Source organism: Setaria viridis, chromosome 5 (assembly GCF_005286985.2).
Source record: "Setaria viridis chromosome 5, Setaria_viridis_v4.0, whole genome shotgun sequence".
Taxonomy (NCBI): Eukaryota; Viridiplantae; Streptophyta; class Magnoliopsida; order Poales; family Poaceae; genus Setaria; species Setaria viridis.
In genome coordinates this window covers 32,143,120-32,161,156 of record NC_048267.2, presented here as the reverse complement: position 1 = coordinate 32,161,156, position 18,037 = coordinate 32,143,120, and the positions used below count along the sequence as shown (strand labels likewise).

At 44.8% G+C, this 18,037-nt stretch overlaps 2 protein-coding genes and 1 long non-coding RNA gene across 3 annotated transcripts; 1 reads left to right on the top strand and 2 right to left on the bottom strand.

Moving 5' to 3' along the window:
- Nucleotides 1-6,168: 6,168 nt before the first annotated feature.
- LOC117855964 (uncharacterized) lies at nucleotides 6,169-7,644 on the bottom strand. The gene is made up of 2 exons (XR_004640591.2): nucleotides 6,977-7,644; nucleotides 6,169-6,780 (listed from the first exon to the last, which is right to left on the bottom strand). It is a non-coding gene; the product is annotated as an uncharacterized lncRNA (long non-coding RNA).
- A 106-nt stretch (nucleotides 7,645-7,750) lies between these two features.
- On the top strand, nucleotides 7,751-10,606 carry LOC117855962 (uncharacterized). Its single transcript, XM_034738367.2, has 3 exons — nucleotides 7,751-8,414; nucleotides 8,507-8,830; nucleotides 9,106-10,606. The coding sequence occupies exons 1-3, from the start codon at nucleotides 7,848-7,850 to the stop codon at nucleotides 10,315-10,317; spliced, it is 2,103 nt and encodes a 700-aa protein (XP_034594258.1). The 5' UTR covers nucleotides 7,751-7,847; the 3' UTR covers nucleotides 10,318-10,606.
- Nucleotides 10,607-11,145: 539 nt separating this feature from the next.
- LOC117855963 (uncharacterized) lies at nucleotides 11,146-17,700 on the bottom strand. Its single transcript, XM_034738368.2, has 13 exons — nucleotides 17,133-17,700; nucleotides 16,195-16,307; nucleotides 16,065-16,121; nucleotides 15,187-15,282; nucleotides 14,346-14,416; nucleotides 14,187-14,229; nucleotides 13,967-14,047; nucleotides 13,793-13,852; nucleotides 13,453-13,521; nucleotides 13,078-13,175; nucleotides 12,612-12,660; nucleotides 12,476-12,520; nucleotides 11,146-11,944 (listed from the first exon to the last, which is right to left on the bottom strand). The coding sequence occupies exons 1-13, from the start codon at nucleotides 17,683-17,685 to the stop codon at nucleotides 11,438-11,440; spliced, it is 1,842 nt and encodes a 613-aa protein (XP_034594259.1). The 5' UTR covers nucleotides 17,686-17,700; the 3' UTR covers nucleotides 11,146-11,437.
- Between the last annotated feature and the right edge of the window lie 337 nt (nucleotides 17,701-18,037).

Here is an 18,037-nt window from a genome sequence, read left to right as displayed (position 1 = left end):
TCAATAAAAATTGGTTGCAATCCGCAAAAGATGCTAGGAACATTAGACATGGCCTTGCAACCATTGGTTTCAATCTATTTGGCAACATGACCAACTTATATAGTATGTGGCTAGTATTTGTTTTGCCGTATAACATGCTACCATGGGTATGCATGGAAGAATCAAACTTTATGATGGCATTATTGATCCTTGGGCCGAGTTCTCCATCAAAGGATTTTGATGTCTTCTTGCAACCTCTCGTAGATGAGCTATTGGACCATTGGAAGGGTGTCGATGCATACGATGCTTGTAGTCATCAATCCTTTAAATTGCATGCTGCAGTTATTTGGTGCATACATGATTATCCAACACTGAGCACATTGGCAGGACGAGTCACGAAAGGTTATTATGCCAGTGTGCATTGTGACAAGGATCCTTGTTCAAGGAGATTGAAGAACAAGATATGTTATATTGGCCATCATCGTTTCATTCCAACTGACCATCCATGGAAAAGAAAGAAAACAGAGTTTACTATTGAGGAGGCCAGAGCAATTTAATACTGAGGAGCTTCAACAACAACTGGAGAAGGTTAAAGACGTTAAACTAGGAAAGCCTCCTCAAGGTCAGAGTACAATGCTAGAAGCTTCAGCAGCAACTACGGAAGGAGAGTCATGCAAAATGCTAGAAGCTCCATATACAATGAGTACAAAGAAACAAAAGGTGTTCTGTGATTTTATAAGTTAGATGAAGTTCCCATATGGATATGCTTCAAACTTATCAAGATGGATTGCCGCTGATGAATGCAAACTCCAAAGACTGAAAACTCATGATTGTCATATCCTACACCAAAGGATTTTGCCTATTTCCCTTCGAGGTTTAATGGATAAAGAGATATACTCAGCTGTTTCGGAATTAGGAAACTTCTTTCGGCAACTATGTTGCAAAAATCTTAAGTTGGACGTTTTGAGCAAACTGAAAACAGATATCCCAGTAATTATTTTGATCTAATTTTCAGATGGATGTGTTTTTGAAGGATATACAGGGATCGGTTAGAAGAGGAAGGTGTGTCAGGCCAGGTTATGGACCGTACAATTTAAACAGAATTTGCCCAATGGTTTAAATCACATATAAGTTTTCTACTTTTTCTATACAAAATTATATTAGCTAGCGATGACCTATATATAAAACTATATATAAAACTATGGTTTTGTTGTATAGATTGAAAAGATGCCTCAAGGAGAGGTCTTCAAGGACCTATATGCATTATCAACTTTACCAGACAAGCGAGGAAGAAAATATTCAGCATGTCTTGTTGGCGGTGTCCGGTACCACACACATGCCCGAGAGGAAAATAGGAAGACACAAACCGGTCGGATTATAGCTGCAGGCTTTCATAATATTGAGTCATTTGAGTTTTATGGTTGTCTAAAAAAATTATTGAGCTGCGGTATAACTCATTAGGGCATGGCATAAATCGAACTGTTGTACTATTCCACTATGATTGGTATGATTTGGGAGGGATCAAGAGGGAACCAAGGATTAAAAAGGATGGGTACTTCACAAGCATCAATACTGCAAGGTACTGGTACAAAGGTGATCCCTACATTTTTGCGGATCAAGCAATAAAGGTGTTTTACTTGCCAGACACCCTGCTACAAGATCCATGGAGAGTGGTGACAAAATTTGAGCACAGGAATTTGTGGAGCTTTAAGGAAAATGAGCAGGACATAACACCCAGTGGCATGGTACTTGCATATCAAGATGATGTAAATGAAGAAAGCTTTAATGATGGTATTGGTTATGGTTCGGAGGCTTCGGTGCCTATTACTGATGATGAGGAGGAGTGGACTATCGTTCTAGTGGCTCAAGTGTTGGGATACGAGGTATGCTACACTAGCGCAATTCAAAATTCTACCGCATATAACCAGGAAGAACTGCCGTATAAGGATCACGGGATTACCACTCGACGCACTACTGGTGCGGAAGATGTAGATATGCGTCGATGCAGTGAAGACGATCACGTAGTCGTACGTAGTCGATCACGTCCAGCAGCTCGTCCACGTGCAACAAGATCGCCTCCGGTGCCGCGGCTCGTCGTCGGCTCGTCGTGGCTCGTCGGCGGCTCGTCCAAGTGTTGCAGGCGCAACACCTCCAAGGTATCCACACGTGCAGGGAGGAAGCGTCGCAAGCCGGACTGCTAGATCCGCGAGTTGCAACAGGCGAGGGCGTGGGAGGCGCGGCAAGTGTGTTTCGCCAAAAGGTGTAAATCCTAGGGCGCCCCCACCCCTCTATTTATAGAGGTTCCTGACGGGCCTCTGGATCCGAGGCCCATTAGTACTTCTAAACCTAATCCAATTCGGATCTGATCCGAATTGGGCTTCCAGCCCCTTAAGTGTCTGACCCTATGGGTTCGGATACGTATAGACATGGCCCGAGTACTCCTACTCGGCCCAATAGTCGGTAGCGGCCTCTAGCAAGACGTGCCAACTCCTATACGCACACGAAGATCATATCAGATGAACCATCACAACATAATATACATGCTATTCCCTTTGCCTCACGATATTTGGTCTAGCTTCAAGCCGACCGCTCTTTCTCGATCCTGTGATTCGGAATCCCTTTGTAGGTTAACTCTTAATCGTACGTAGCATGGCCATGCATTTTCGGATCCGATCACTCGAGGGGCCCAGAGATATCACTCTCAATCAGAGAGGGGCAAATCCCATCTTGATTCACCATGTCTCATAGCATGCTTCTTGACAAACCCGAAAGCTACCTTTATAACTACCCTGTTACGGCGTAGCGTTTGATAGCCCCTAAGTAGGTCGATCCACATCTAGAATACATGCGACAATCTCAGGTCTAAGGACAAAGCGTATATGTTGTTTAAAGAGAGAACTACTTCTCGTGTTGGGTCAGTCCCAGCACATGTCTCCACATGTGTCCACATTATTAGTTCAACATCTCCATGTCCATGACTTGTGAAACATAGTCATCAACTAATACATGTGCTAGTCTAATATTCATGTGTGTCCTCACATGAACTCCGACTAGGGACAACTTTAGAATAACCATACAAGTAAAGAGTTTCACATACAATTCACATAATTGCAAATCAATTCAAGTAGCCTTTAATGGATATTCAATGAACACAATATACAAATCATGGATACAAATGGAATATCATCATCTCTATGATTGCCTCTAGGGCATACCTCCAACATCAAGTTACTTCCATTTGCCAGCAGGTTGTATCTGATGTGGATGGATTCAATTCGGACAATGAGGAGGAGGACGAAACTATCTGGCAATACCATGATGAAGATGAAAATTCTACACCTGACAGTGACTAGGACTAGGAAGTGAATCAATTAATGCTTTAGTCGATCCGATCTGAACTCATTTGTTGTATAAGATATGAACCGATATGTGCATGTAGACCTTTTATCATAGTAGTCGTGGACTGGTCAGGTTTTCTCAGCGCAGAGGATCTAGAAGCTACATTTCATAGGCTCATGTTGTTGTAAGCAATTGAACAAGTCATGTTTTTACTTTGTACTTTATTTGATGAACCTGCTCATGCTCCTTGTTCAAGGCTAATAGTTTATGCATGTTTTCACATCATATTAGAGGGATAATCATGCTGAAGGAGACCCAACTCCAATGGATCTTTTCAAAAACTTCCATTGCAGCAAAAATGGCTACACTGCTCCAATACATGCAGCCATTGTAAGTATTTGTTTACTTTGCACTTCTTTGCAACAACAACACTAGAAATATTTGTGAGTACTTTGTGATACCTTTCATTTTCTTTCTTTTATTAGGCTCGGATGGAACAAATTGTCACCCAACCTGGAGACGACCAACCAAAGATTGTTGTTGAAGCAGTGGCTAAAGTTGTCCAATCTAGGATATTCCGGGAGGTTGCTGGCATTCACCCACCCTCCAAGAGAAGGACTAGGGTTGGTACTGTGCTGCAGGTGGAAGAAATACAAGCTGATCTTGAGAGTGAGAAACAAGGGGGGCACAACTTCAGCAAAAGATTGCTCAACAGGATTCTGAGATGGGTGCACTAAGATTGAGGGCTGAAACACAAAAACAAAAAATAACATTGAAGTGTCAGACAGAAGAGCTTGGAGCTTTGAAGAACACCACCAAGCAGTTGCATTCTTTGATTTCTAGCCTGATAAACTTCAGCACCAGTCAGAGCCAGGTGAATCCTTCCCTCAACTAAAGTGTGTTGCTGCTGAACTTGTTGTTTGTTGCTGATAAACTTTTGTTGTACGTTGCATTGTTGATGCTTAACTTGTTGTTGCATTATTTTTGCTAGTTAACTATTCATTGATTGTGATGTGAACAATATGGAAGTTGGAAATGAGTTGTTTTATGTCTGTGATTGTGATGGTGATCAGTAGCCAAAATTGAATATATGGCACTGCAAATTGCAATAATGGGCTAGGGCCCAGAAAAAGGTCCAATATGGCGTGCAACAAACATTTTTGGGTCGAAAAATAGCGCGGAAACCTAAAATAGGTTAAAAATGGCTCAACAAAATTGAGCTCATAAAGGTTGTTACATGGACTGGGCTTCAATTTGTGACGAACCGAAATCATCATAACACTCGTACCACGTCGGAGCCACGTTGGGTTCTTGTCTAATGTGGCGCAACCTCCGAAATAGTTTTATGACGACATGTGGGACGAATTTTCATTCATCATTATCTTAGAGACGCACCGAAATAAGGAACATCACTAGTCGCGATTTATGATGCTCGACTAATGACGAGGGATTTTTGTCACTCCCACATCATAAATCACGGTTTATGATGAAAAAACACTTTTATAACACTTTTTGGTTAGCCACAAATTAGAAGATTTCTTGCAGTGATTCCTTTACCGCCCCAGCTGCCATGTTATACCAATACCAATATACCATGCTACTGCTACGCATAACATTACTAAACGTACAATACATTGTTTATATACTCAGCCACAACAAAACATTGACTGCTTCAAATTCTTATGGAAAATGCCTATCACTACATGCAGTGGGCCAAGGGCAGATCTGGGACGGGGAGGGAAATGTGCGACATTGTAACAAAAAACTAGTGTGGATTTAGCCAACGAGAACTCGACACCAGTTTCTGACCTTGGCCGGCTTGGCACCAAGTCACCATTCACCCACCACCAACCAGCCGTGGGGAAAGGGTAACTTGGAACCACAACAAGAGCAAGGTTTGTTTGGTAGGGCTGTGGTTGTGGCTGAAACGGTTGCAGCTGCGGCTTCTTTGGTAGAGCAGCCTTTTTGTTCCGGTTTGTCTGGTTGGAAAAATATTTGGCAAAACAATTTCTCCTAATTATTTAAAATAGGTAAAAATGTGAAATGTCCATTATACCCTTCTCTTTTTTCTCTCCATTCTTTTATTCCTATTTTCTTTTTTCGCTCCCATTCTTTTTCTCACTCTTCCCGTTCACGTGTGCCTTATCCATTCCATCTCCTCATCCTTTTCCCCCGCCGCCCTCCCTCCCTACGGTCGCGCCATCGTTGCTCCCTGCCAGCCGTCCGCCTCCCCGCGCCCGCCGGCCGTCTCTCGTGCGCCTGTCCGGCCCCAGGCATCCCCTGCAGTGGCCTCGCGTGGGAGCTCGACGCCACCACGCTGCAGGTCGAGGCCACCGAGCAGGAGGTCGACGCCATCGGGCAGCAGGTCGAGGCTGCCAATGCTATGGCGGCCGCGGCCGGGAACTGCTTCGGCGAGTCGTCGGAGGCCACCGCCACACCCCGCCGCCTCCCTCCACCTCGCGCCCTAAGGCCCCTGTGCCGTCTTCCTCTGGCTTCCCCCCTGCATCTACCATCCTTCACAGTGGGCCATGGTGGGCAAAAGGATCAGATGCCCCTGCGACCCAGGGTGAAGCCGCGGGGAGCCCATTTTTTCAGTTTCTCCTCCAAAATGCTCCAGAGAGCAGATTTCGTGGAGCTTTTCGACCTGAGCCATTTTACTCCTACCACCTATTTTACTCCTACTCCTTTGGTAGAGTTTCACCAGAACATGTTTGGGAGTGTTTGGGAGTATTTTGGAGCATTTTACTCCTACTCCTTTGGTGAAGAAGCTGGTGGTGAAGCCCTGCGGGCCTAATAATTTAGCCTGCCGTGGGCTGTGTGCTCTTGCCATGTCATCTAGAGCTAATAACATAGCCAGCAAATATAGGTCTGGTTTGGTTACTCTTGCTTATTTTTAGCACCCGTCACATCGAATGTTTGGATACTAATTAGGAGTATTAAACGTAGGCTATTTACAAAACCCATTACATAAGTGGAGGCTAAACGGTGAGATGAATCTATTAAGCCTAATTAGTCCATGATTTGATAATGTGTTGCTACAGTAAACATTTGCTAATGATGGATTAATTAGGCTCAATAGATTTGTCTGGCCGTTTAGCCTCCATCTGGTAATGGGTTTTGTAAATAATCTACGTTTAATATTCCTAATTAGTATCTAAACATTCGATGTGACACGTGCTAAAAATAAGCAAAGGGAACCAAACAGCCTCTCGATGGATTGACTGAGAGGTTGGCTGAATTAGGAATACAAGTACTTGATGCCTCCATGTACGTATGATCTGGTGTGGTCAGTATCTTTGTACCCATTCATCCAACAACATAAATCATACTGATACACTGATCTAGGCAACCAAATTGACACGGATGTTGGACCTCTTTCCGATTCTCCAGTTCCTCTGTGCGATATTAATGGTTAATAATTGGCTCATATAGGACAAGAATTCACCACCACAAAGTACTCCTCTGCAACAAAGGGGGAAAACGGGATGAATTATGAGGACTTTGCCACAATAAAAGGGCACAACAGGTGAATCGATTGAGCTAATTCAGCAAAAATAACTGATCAGAAATTGTTCCTGGATTCATGCATGAACACCGCAGGCATCAAAAGAGAAACGATGGGATTAAAATGCGGCTGAAGAACACATGTGAGGCTTACTGAACGCAACAGTCGGTTCCTGTAGGAGTAGAACCCGAATTTACATGGGAAGGGATGAACGACGAGGAGGCTCAAAGGCCCCGTTGGACTGCCGAGCCATTGCAGAGGCGCCGACCACAAGTCTGGCAAGCCTAAGGTTTAGAGCTGATTTCGTGGCGTCGCAGCGGGAAGGGGGGAGGGGATTTCGTGGACGGAGAACGGGATCTGCAGGTGGAAGATGCGTTCGAGTCGCCTGCAACTGATTTGGCGCGCTAGAGTTCGATTTGACGCGCGGGAGATTGATTTGGAAGGAGCAGCAAATGGAGATTGGCGCGAGGGAGGTGGGGCGGAGCACGGGATCTTGGGGAGGAACAAGCACAGGTTTCTGTCGCCCGCAGCGGGCGCTCGTTCTCGGTTACGCCGCTTCAGCCGGGCGACTCGTTCACCTCCCTCCGTTCTCTCTCTCCTCTTCTCCCTCCTCCACGTAGGACTTTTATAACGTGGATAAACATTTAGCCCGCGGACTGGACCTTATTATCCTCTCTCTTACCTTCTCCAAGGCCTCTCCGGCTTGTGCCTGTGCCTGATCCGTTCAGTTGTTAATCGCGCACATGGCGCACGAGGCGGACCGCGACGGAGCACCCCCCGAACAAACCCGTCATCGGAAACCGATCACATCGTCCTGGCATCCAAATCCAAAATCCCCATCGACCCGCAGCAGCAGAGCGCGGGCGCGGGCGCGTGCACGGTATCCCTCGACCCCCGGTCCACACCTCCCGGCCCGGCCACCTCTATCCACACCTGACCGGTGACCGCCACCGCTGAATCCCACGCTCCGCTTCTCTCTCTCTCTCTCGCCACCGCCACCAGATTTCGCCAGATCTCAGTCCACATGTGGACCGGGCTCCGCCGAGCTCGGGCATCATCGGCCCGCGCCTCTCACTCTCCGAGGTCCACCACGCCCGCTGGCGCTCCCCCCCTTGATGCCCCCAACTTGCTCGGCGCCGCTCCCATTTTTATTCCTCCCCGCGCCTCGAACTCCACAGGGCACAGCCCCACCACCGCTCTCGGCTCCAACGCCCCACTCTGGCTCTCTACCTCCGCTTTGCTTGCCGAGACCTTCTGTTTCCACTTTTTTTTTTCCTTTCACCCCTCTCACTCTCAGGCTCTAACAGTCTCACTCACCCACCCTGTTTACCTGGCCGTTTTTACATTACCCTTCTTCTTTGCTTGTACTCCTACCTCTCTTTCCCCGCCCCTTCCTCCTCGCTTCGGATTCCCAACTCCCCCTCACCCCACCCCACCCCACTCCACCCCGCTGCACCAACCATCCCAAAACCCTAGCCCCCGCCGCCCACGCATGGCCTCCCCCGCGCGCCCCGCCGCCGCCTCCGTCTCCGGCGCCTTCGGCCTGCCCCCCGACGCGCGCTGCTCCTTCGACCACCCGCGCCACCGCGAGGTACGCCCCGCGCCCGCCCCGCCCCGCCCCCCGTGATTTTCGATTCCCCCGGTCCCCGAGAGCGAGAGACGGCTGTTTTGGTTGGCTCGCAGGACGAACGGGCGAACAGGACCTTCGTTGGCGTCTACGCGCAGCCGCTGCTGCACCAGCACCACCACCAGCAGCTGCAGCAGAACCAGCAGCAGGACGGAGGGTTCTACCCCAAGGACGCCGTCATGGCGGCCGTCGAGGAGTGCATGCGGAAGCAGGCCGACGCGCTGCTCCACTCGCTCGACGGCATCGGGGGCCGCCTCTCGCAGCTCGAGCTCTACTGCTACAAGCTCGAGAGGTCCATCGGGGAGCTCCGCAGCGACGTCATGGACTACCACGGCGAGAGCACCGCCAACTTCAGGTGCATCGACAAGAATCTCAGACAGGTGCGTGCGCGCTCTCCGTGCGTCTCGGATCCGGGTACGCATGGCGCGCCGATTTGTTTCTCGAGTAATGATTTACTAATAATTTCATAATGCCATTCCGACGTAACAGTGAGATTTGGATTTCTCACTTATGCTTGATGTACGATGCTTAAAGTTGTTTCTTTCCCCCCGCAAGATTGTACAATCAGCAGTGGAGTCAACCCCACTGTCCCTGGAGATGGGATTTACATAGCATCTTTTTTTATATATAATTAGATCTACATTTTGGTCGCCAGGTCCACAAATCTGTGCAGATCCTTCAGGACAGGCAAGATTTAGCTGAGACTCCGAACGAACTAAGCAAACTTCAAATAGCGCATGAGGCGCCTTCTCACAAGAGTGAAGCCACTGGTTTTTCCATGCTTGCGCCAAGGGAAAGCGACCACAGCACGCAAGTTCCGAAGCATGAGGTTGCCCTTTTGCCGATTCACCAAGTTAATGGGATGCAATCACCTGCTGTCCAGGTCCAAAGCAGCAACGGGTTTGTTCTGCAGCACTTGGTGCCGGTCTCTTTGAGCGCACAGCATGATCAGCAGCAGCTGAACCAAGCTCCTGTGTACTATGTGCAAAGCCAGGATCATGCCAAATCCACCGAGAGCAAGACGGCGGAACCTTTGGTTCAAGTTGTGCAGCCACTTGTCCAGAACCCTGAAGCCAGGGTTGCGGTTGAGCTACCTCAAAAATCTAGTCACGCAACTGAGTTGTACCCTCAACCACAGAATCACAGGCCCCAGATGCCTACCCAGCAGGTTGATTCGCACGCATGGCATTCCCAACAGCACATGGTGCAACAGCAGCAATACATTATCCAGCATGTTTCGCGACAGATGGCTCAACAACAATCGTCATCTCCTCAGTCGCAGAGTGCTCCTCAAGTCACACCCTTGTATCCTTCATACTGTTCCCAGAAGCCTGCCAATGCTAACTCTGAGCCAATTTCAAGAAGTGTGGCTGTGCAGCCTCCATACTCTTCGCCGCAGCAGAAGCATCATGAAGTTGCTCATTCATTTTATGGCCAAGGCAACACAATTTTGCTTCCAGTGGCTGATCATAATATCCAGCAGCAGCAGCCACAGTCACTGCAGCCACACAGCCAGGGCCCCTGTCCTCAACCAAGCCAGCCCAGCCATTGTAGTGTTGCATCTTATGCTGTTCAAGGAAATGGGCAGACCTATAGCTCCACGTACAAGAACCCTTCTAACTGCCCTGCAACTGTTGTTGCTATTCTGCCTCAGCCTCAAGCTACTGCTCCGATGGCGTTTCATCACTTGGGACCGCAAGCCGTGCACAATCATCAGTTTGGAAATATGGTTGAAACAGCCAGTGTAGTAGGGTATCCACGGGATCAAGTCGAGATACTTCCGGTGGTGACAGCAGCCCAACCTGCCATGGTTGATAAGCTTAATGCTGGCAGCAATGTAACATCCCCACGTGAATGGTCAGCATAGTGGATAATGGGCAATCATATATTCCACTGCTTCCAGAACTTACTACCATACATATTGCAGTCGGAAGCTCATCAGGTCTACGAGTATTTCATCTGGCTCCTTTTTTTCATCAGCCAGCAGATTGAAATAGATCCTTCTGTCTTTTTTAGCTGAAGGTCAATCTGAAATAAAAAAGCTAGGTTAGTTGAGTTTGATTTTCGGCATATGTCCTCACTTTTAATGGGCATATCTCCTTGTAACCGGTGGTGAACTTTTATGCCTTATATGAATATATAACGGGTTTACATAAGTTGTCAGATGTTAGCTAGGTAGCTGTTACCGTTGGTTTTAACAGCTGCTGCTTTCTCACAGCATCTCACAGAATCAGTCACCGTTGATCTAATCTGTTTTGTGTATGGAATAAACGACATATAGCTGTGCTCCGAAAACTTGAATTGGCTTTGTTTTATCTTCTTTGCTTAGTACTATACTCTTTAAGTTTGAGCAATAGTTTGGACATTAGGTCACCGTAGAATGCAAGTGCTGCACTTGCTCACAAGTAATAATGGGCACTGCTAGTGAAAACAAAATATCGCTTGCCATAGCGACCGAGAATATCACATATCAATCTGTGAATTGTTAGTGCGATTTACTAGTTGGATATCTGTTTCTCGTTACAACTTGTCCTACTAAATGCCAGCTGGCAGTTTTGATGTTCATTCTTTAGTACAGAATTACTCGTACCACCATCCAATTATTAAGGCCATCAAACCCATCAATCAAGGCATGCCTCGTAATAATATTTGAATATGACTTTGCTTCACCGATTGACGCAATAGAAAAGTCTAATACATCATCACCATCACTTGATACCATTACCAACATACTTGCTGCATGTTCAAATAATATAAGCATATAACTGAATCTTAGTTTGCTATCCGTTACATAAAGGATAGAGGTTAAACAGATAGACAAACAAACCATAGACCTCTGAATAGTCATCGATAACCTCTCTGAATAGTTATCGGTAACTTCAGACTTCACTAGGTGTACACAAGTGTAACACAATGCTCTTCTCGGTGTCAAATTGTGCTGGATCTCTGAGACCATACTGTCAATGCTATTAGCAGCCACCAAAAAGTTACCACCTACTAACGTGCGTGTATTGTGGGAGTGTATTTGTAAATCTGTCGTACTCCCTTGGCCCCTTCCTCCTTTTGCTACTTCCTGCTTCCCGCTTGGATGCTCTATCCTCTCTGAACCCATTTGCAGCATTACTACTGCCTGTGACATCAGCCTTCGACTTCTTTCGTGATTTCTGTTTTGATTTGGAGGACTTCCTTTTTTTAGATGGGGAAGAGCTAGTGTCCTCCGATGTGGATTGACTATTTCTGGGCAATGGTTCATCCTCGTCTATCACATGCCAATTGTACACTACATCGTTCTCACTATCAAACTGCCGGGTTACCGGTTCCCAGGGTTCCGTTAACATGTCAGGCAATTGATCTTCGTTGTTCCAGCCTTTTCGGTCAAGGAGAATCGAATCTGGTCTGACAATGGTACCCAGAATGCTCTTCTTAGGTCCCAAGTTTGTAATCAAGTTTGCATCAGTTAACACAGAGTATGCCTTCGAAAATGCTGACTTCACCTAAAGCATGATTAAAGATTTTCTTCATCAGAAGTCCAGTACATATGAGTTTTCTTATGAAAAAGATTCCAGAGAAATAGTATAAAAATGCAAATACCAAGTTAATCAATATATATTGAAAATTGCAGGGAAGATGACTTTATGTAAGCAACCCTGATGGCTGGATGGTAATAAGAAAAGGGGAAAGGGCAACATATGGGTATATGGACCTGGATTGCTGTGAATTATCTGTACACTACCTAGCAGTTGTTAAGGAAGCTTGCTCCAAACTGATGATAAGTAGCATTGATTCTTTAATGGATAACACCAGGAAAATGTTATTCCATAGTATATTCCCGTGATGAACCAGCAAAGGAACCAACCAATTTTTTTTAAAAAAAAGAGCTTTTTATCAATAGTTACTAATAAGAAAGCGTAAGCATTATGAAAGAGCAAATCAGTTAAATCATCATACAAATTCTAGGTAACATATCCATAGCATTGACAAAACGGGAAGACAGAACAATGGGTCCAACATGATAAGAGTATTACCTTGAAGTAGTTAAATGAATTCTTTCCAATATCATTATCTGGTGCCTGGAAATCACAATTTGAATATGTAAACTTGCAACTGAAGATGCACAAGTTATTTAATCTAGGTGAAATGGACATTGGACAGAGATCTTACCATGGGATCCTGAATAGATAAAAGATGGGGCCGATCAAGATTCATAAAGCTACAGAAACATATTAGAGATAGGATCAGTGAACAGCAGAAATGAACCAGTAAAACAAATGGAACTTAGATGTGAACAATAGGGTTAGAACTTTATGACTTCAATTATTTTAACCTATCACGGTATCACCTTACAATTTTTCAGTTATCAACAAAATTTGCATATCAGGCTACCAATCTACAAACAACAGCAAAATGTTTTTAAACAGTAACAGACAAAATGAGATATGTTGTTCCTTAAAAAATTGTCAGTTCCTTAAAAAATGAGATATGTTGCTAGTTCTGCAACATTTCCTAAAAATAGGGTAACATGAAAGCAGGTACAGTTGAGCTCCCATTGAGCAAATGAGCCAATGGCAGTCACAGCAGGTAGGTTTATCTATCTGGCATTAGACCATCTAGCAAATCATTGACTTACTCTTTATCAATTTTCAAGAAGAATGTCTTTGCAGAGTTGCAAGATATTCCGACATCATAATGGTTCAACTTGCGCCCATAAAAATCAAAAAACTTGACCTGCACAAAAAGGGAGCAAATAATAAGTGATGTCACTTCCATATCTTCATCACAAAGTGAAGTACCATGTTTCTCCAAGGCAGTAGCAAAGACAGAATGAAACAAGATTTTCAAAAGTAGGACACTGCAAAGCTCTCGTATGCAGTGAACCAATACGAAAGTATTATGAGAGAAAAATATCACTTGTCCATAAATAAGAAAAGTTTTCTTCTTAATACAATGATACGCAGATCTCCTGCATGTTCGAGAAAAAATAAATAAGAAAAGTATTACTTACCAAAAGAATTCCCAAATTGTGTTCCTTGGCCTGACGATACCCCAGAATATCTTTCCCACCCCAGATCAACTAAAAGAGAATAAATACTTGGTGAATCCACAGGTTGCAGATTTCAAGTAAATAAACAATGACACTACAAGAAAAGTACGATGCGGTTGAGATAATTGTGTTAAAAGGGCTTACATCTAATGCATTTCGATTTGTTTATACCTTAGATTTCTTGAGAGTTCAGAACTTAACTATATCATAAAAAAACAACTTATTGTGCTTTCAACCATTTTTAAGGATTTATTTGTAACTTTCAAATATAGACAGCTCAAGTCAGTAGATCTTATTTCACCTGTAGATGCGTGATCAGCATCGTGAGAAGAGCATATGACCCAATTCCACCTGAATAGACCTACCAAAAAGAGTGCAGTGGTCATTAGAAATCTGAATCATCCTAACAGTTCTATATAACGACCTTTTAATAAGAAAACGAGCAACTAGTCACCATTTTTTAGTTGAACTGTACCTCATTAAGCTCTCTTTGATGCAGAAAAACCTTCAGAATCATACATAGAGGTCTTAAAGCAGGCAACTTCTTCACAGCATCCTGCAGTACAAAATGGAAGAGATTGGTCAAAAGAATCAGGTGAACCAAACTGCACGTAATCATCTGCCATAGGTTAGCTTCAACAGAGTACATGCTCTGTTTCATAATGGAGTAGCTAGTTGTTCATTTGAACAGGTACCTTGATGAAGTCTGCAGCTTGTGGCCCACCATCCACATCGAAGCTGGAACAGAAAAAGGGAGATTATATATTATACAAAGAGGCAGTCTGGCACAAAAGTGAAAAATAAAAAAAAATGCAAGAATTATTCGTATGACTAGATGAGAAAACAAATTGAACCTGATATCAAAAGCTATTCCACTCTTTGTTTCCACAAACTTCACGATTGGCACACGTGCCTTTGCTATTACCTGCGATATAAGAAAAGCAATGGTCCATCAGCAAAATAAGCAACTTAGTATCCAATTAGTTGACAAAAGTGGCAAACGTAGAAAAGAATGGTGATAGCTTCCAAAAAATGGAGTTTACTGGGTACCAAGTTAAGGGCCCCTTTGGCCAGGCACCAAATGCCTCCGGAGCACCCCAGGAGCCAGAGTTGTGGCTCCAGCGGCTCCTTGTGGTTTTTTGAGGGGGAGGGAAAGGAGATAGAAAAAAAGGCTCCAGTGAACAGTTGTGCTACAGTACTTTGTCAGGTGGAGCCGGAGCCCATAGGAGCCATGTTGAAGGGGCTCTAAATAAGGCCTTGTTTACTTGCCAATTTGGGAGTGGCAAAATTGGCATTTTGCCATAAATGTGACACTGTAGCGTTTCGTTTGTATTTGTGAATTATTGTCTAAATATTGACTAATTAGGCTCAAAAGATTCGTCTCGCAAAGTACAACAAAACTGTGCAATTAGTTTTTGATTTCGTCTACATTTAGTACTCCATGCATGTACCGCAAGTTTGATGTGATGGAGAATCTTCTTTTTGCATAGTGCCAAAGTTGGGGGTTGGGGATGAAGTAAACAAGGGCTAACTGATCATTTCAGGTGCTCATTTCAACTGGATAAAAATTGTGCTGTCCTTCGTTGGCAAGAAAAGAGTATTGTATCCGCTAGAAATCTTGTAATATGCAGTTCACAAACCAGAAAACGAACTTGCACAGATGCTAACAGATCAAAGCAGGGCGAAAACTGGGACCTGTATCTTTTTAGCAACACCTTTCTGAGACAATGCTTTAGCAAGAGCATATAGGCCAACTTGAGGAGTCTTAACTCTGGAATCAAATATTACAACCTGCAGCAATAAACCAATGCGAACTTAAACAGATAAATGAGTAAACATCTCATAAAAGGAATTTATATGAAAATATGTTTCCAGGTGAAAGACGGAAAGTGCAAGTTTATAATAAGCCATAGATGATGTACCCCAGAAACTTCCTTTATCATGAATGAAGGTAACAAAGTATGTTTGCTTGATATCAAATTAGCTAGTGCAATTAAAAGGTGAATACAGGTCCACGAAAACATGACATGTCCAACAAAACCTAATATTGCTAGTACTAACTGTCACATCTCACTTTTTTAGACTCCCTATCAGGCAATTATGTTGCTTTTCTGCAAAAGGAACAACAGAAGGCATACTCTATTCTTCTAATAAGTATTCCTCCCCACTCGTTATTTTTTCCATTATCTCATATATATTCTTCTTTATGATCAGATACCAGTGCTTGCTATTGCTTCATATATGATAATGAATAGTTAACTATAACCTATACGGGCCTTGCTATAGTACAAAACAGAATTAGAAGTCATGTCATAAATCTTTAGCTCTTTTCCATAGTAGGATAGAGAAGAACAATTTGTTCTAACAAAGTAAGCACTATGCTCCAGCAACTAATACAAAACAAGGGAAAGCAAGTGAAATGCCATAAATCTTTAGCTCTTTTCCATAGTAGGGTAGAGAAGAACAATTTGTTCTAACAAAGTAATCACTATGCTCCAGCAACTAATACAAATCAAGGGAAAGCAAGTGAAATGCCAAGGTTCTAGAGAAGAGGAGGAAATGAAAATGCTTACATCGATATCACTTGTTGGTAGATAGAGCCCTGTTCTGAAAGATCCAAAGACTTCAACCTGCCATGCAAAACTTGGAGTCATCCAAATAGTTCAAAGCTATCTGCTACCTAGCACAAGAGAATCCGCTTGCCTTGCACTGGGGCCATATATGTTTGACAACATCGGAGACAGCTTGCACAGCAGCTGTCCGTGAAGATTGCTCTTCAGTAGAAGGTGAGATAAAATCGCAGAAGTCGATAATCTCTGCAGCAGATAGTTAATATCTATCAGTACCGCATCAGATAACAATAAATACATGTATGAGGTTTTACTGATCTCAAGTTCTATTAATTCAAGTCGTAGCAGAAATTTTGATTTGCAGGCCTGGATCAACTCCATAACATAGCTTCACTACTTTTTCCACAAGTATAAGACTGATGACTGATTCTTGAGATGGTATTTAACTATTTCTACTTAAAAAAATGAACTCTACTGAAACCACAAAAGCACTGTTCAACATCGCAATATTTTCTTAACATTTCTCCATCATTAATACAAGAATACCACTACAGGCTAATTTTAATCATCATTTATACTCAATAACTGTTAAGGATGCCATTACACCCACAGAAAACCTCATGAAGGTATCATGTAGACATTCCATGTTCATGATCCTTGGTATGGTATGTGCAGGCCTTCAACCCTGACATGTACATTACCACAACTCCCAAGCACCTATTCTGCTATTCAATACACTAAATGCCTTACATATGTGACCTTTCATCTCTTACAGAGTAAGTATATCTGATCACTTCATTCCATCAATAACTACATCAAGCCATAATTCATTTTGACACAGTAAGCCACAAAATTCAAATGATTCCAGAATCGAAAGTACCACCCTAAGGAAAACACCACTGGCAATATGCTTCTCATGCGAAACTGAGATCAAACATTCATAGCCAAACCATGGTACAAATTGTAAAGTAGGTTCTCTTAATTTACTCTATAAGCTCATCAAAACCTTCAAGTCACTTCACATGAGGCAACAGAAATCCACTACCCAGAGCAGTAAGAAAAAATCCTCACCCTTGTGTAGCTGCAGCATGGGGCTCCTGAACCGCCTCCCTCCCCTGAACCACGCGCGCTCCGACCCCTGCGCAGGCTGCTCCTCCGCAGCGCGGGAGCTCGAGGGCGTCGCCGCCGCAGCCGCAGGCACCGGGGCCCGCGGAGAGGCCGGCTCGGCCTCGGCCTCGACGGAGACAGAGGCGGAGACGTCGAGCGAGAAGAAGTCCGCAGCGGGAATGTCCAGCAGCGCGTCCCCAGCCGCAGTTATCTCGTTGCGGAAGACGGCGTAGGTCGCGGTCGCATCATCCTCGTCCTGCCCCGCGGCGGCGAGGGCCGAGCGGGGCTCGGCGCCATCGTTGTCGAGGTCCTCCTCCGGCGAGAAGTCCAGGGTCAGCCCCGGGAGGGCGTCGTAGACGTAGTTCGTCGTAGTGGTGGCGTCCGCTTCGGCCTCCATGGCGGCTGGGGCTACGGTGGCGGCCGCTTGTTGTCTCGGCGGCGCGGGGGAGGAGGGGACGGCTCGTTTGCCCTTCTTCCGCTTCCGGGTAGGCCCCGCGTTCTTCGCGTCGCAAGCCATGGATTGGGCTTCAGGTGATGCGGGGGCTTTTTGGTTGGAGTGGAGGAGACGGGCCGCGCAAGTTTGCTGGCAGGGTTTTGGCGGTGGTGTGGTGGCCCGAAGAGGAAATGAAATCGTAGGTCTGCAAGATTTATCTGCGGCCCGCGAACAGCAAACGTACCGAGAGCGGACTTCAATTTCCTTCATCTCCGAAACAAGAAAGACTCCTATGCGGTTGGCAGCACTCCACTCCAGAAAAAATAGCTTCACTTCACCAACTTCACAAAATTACCTACCAAACACGTCCAACTTCATAAACTTCAACTCCAGAAAAAGCGTGAAGCTAGGAGTCAAATCCACGTTTTTCCTCGAG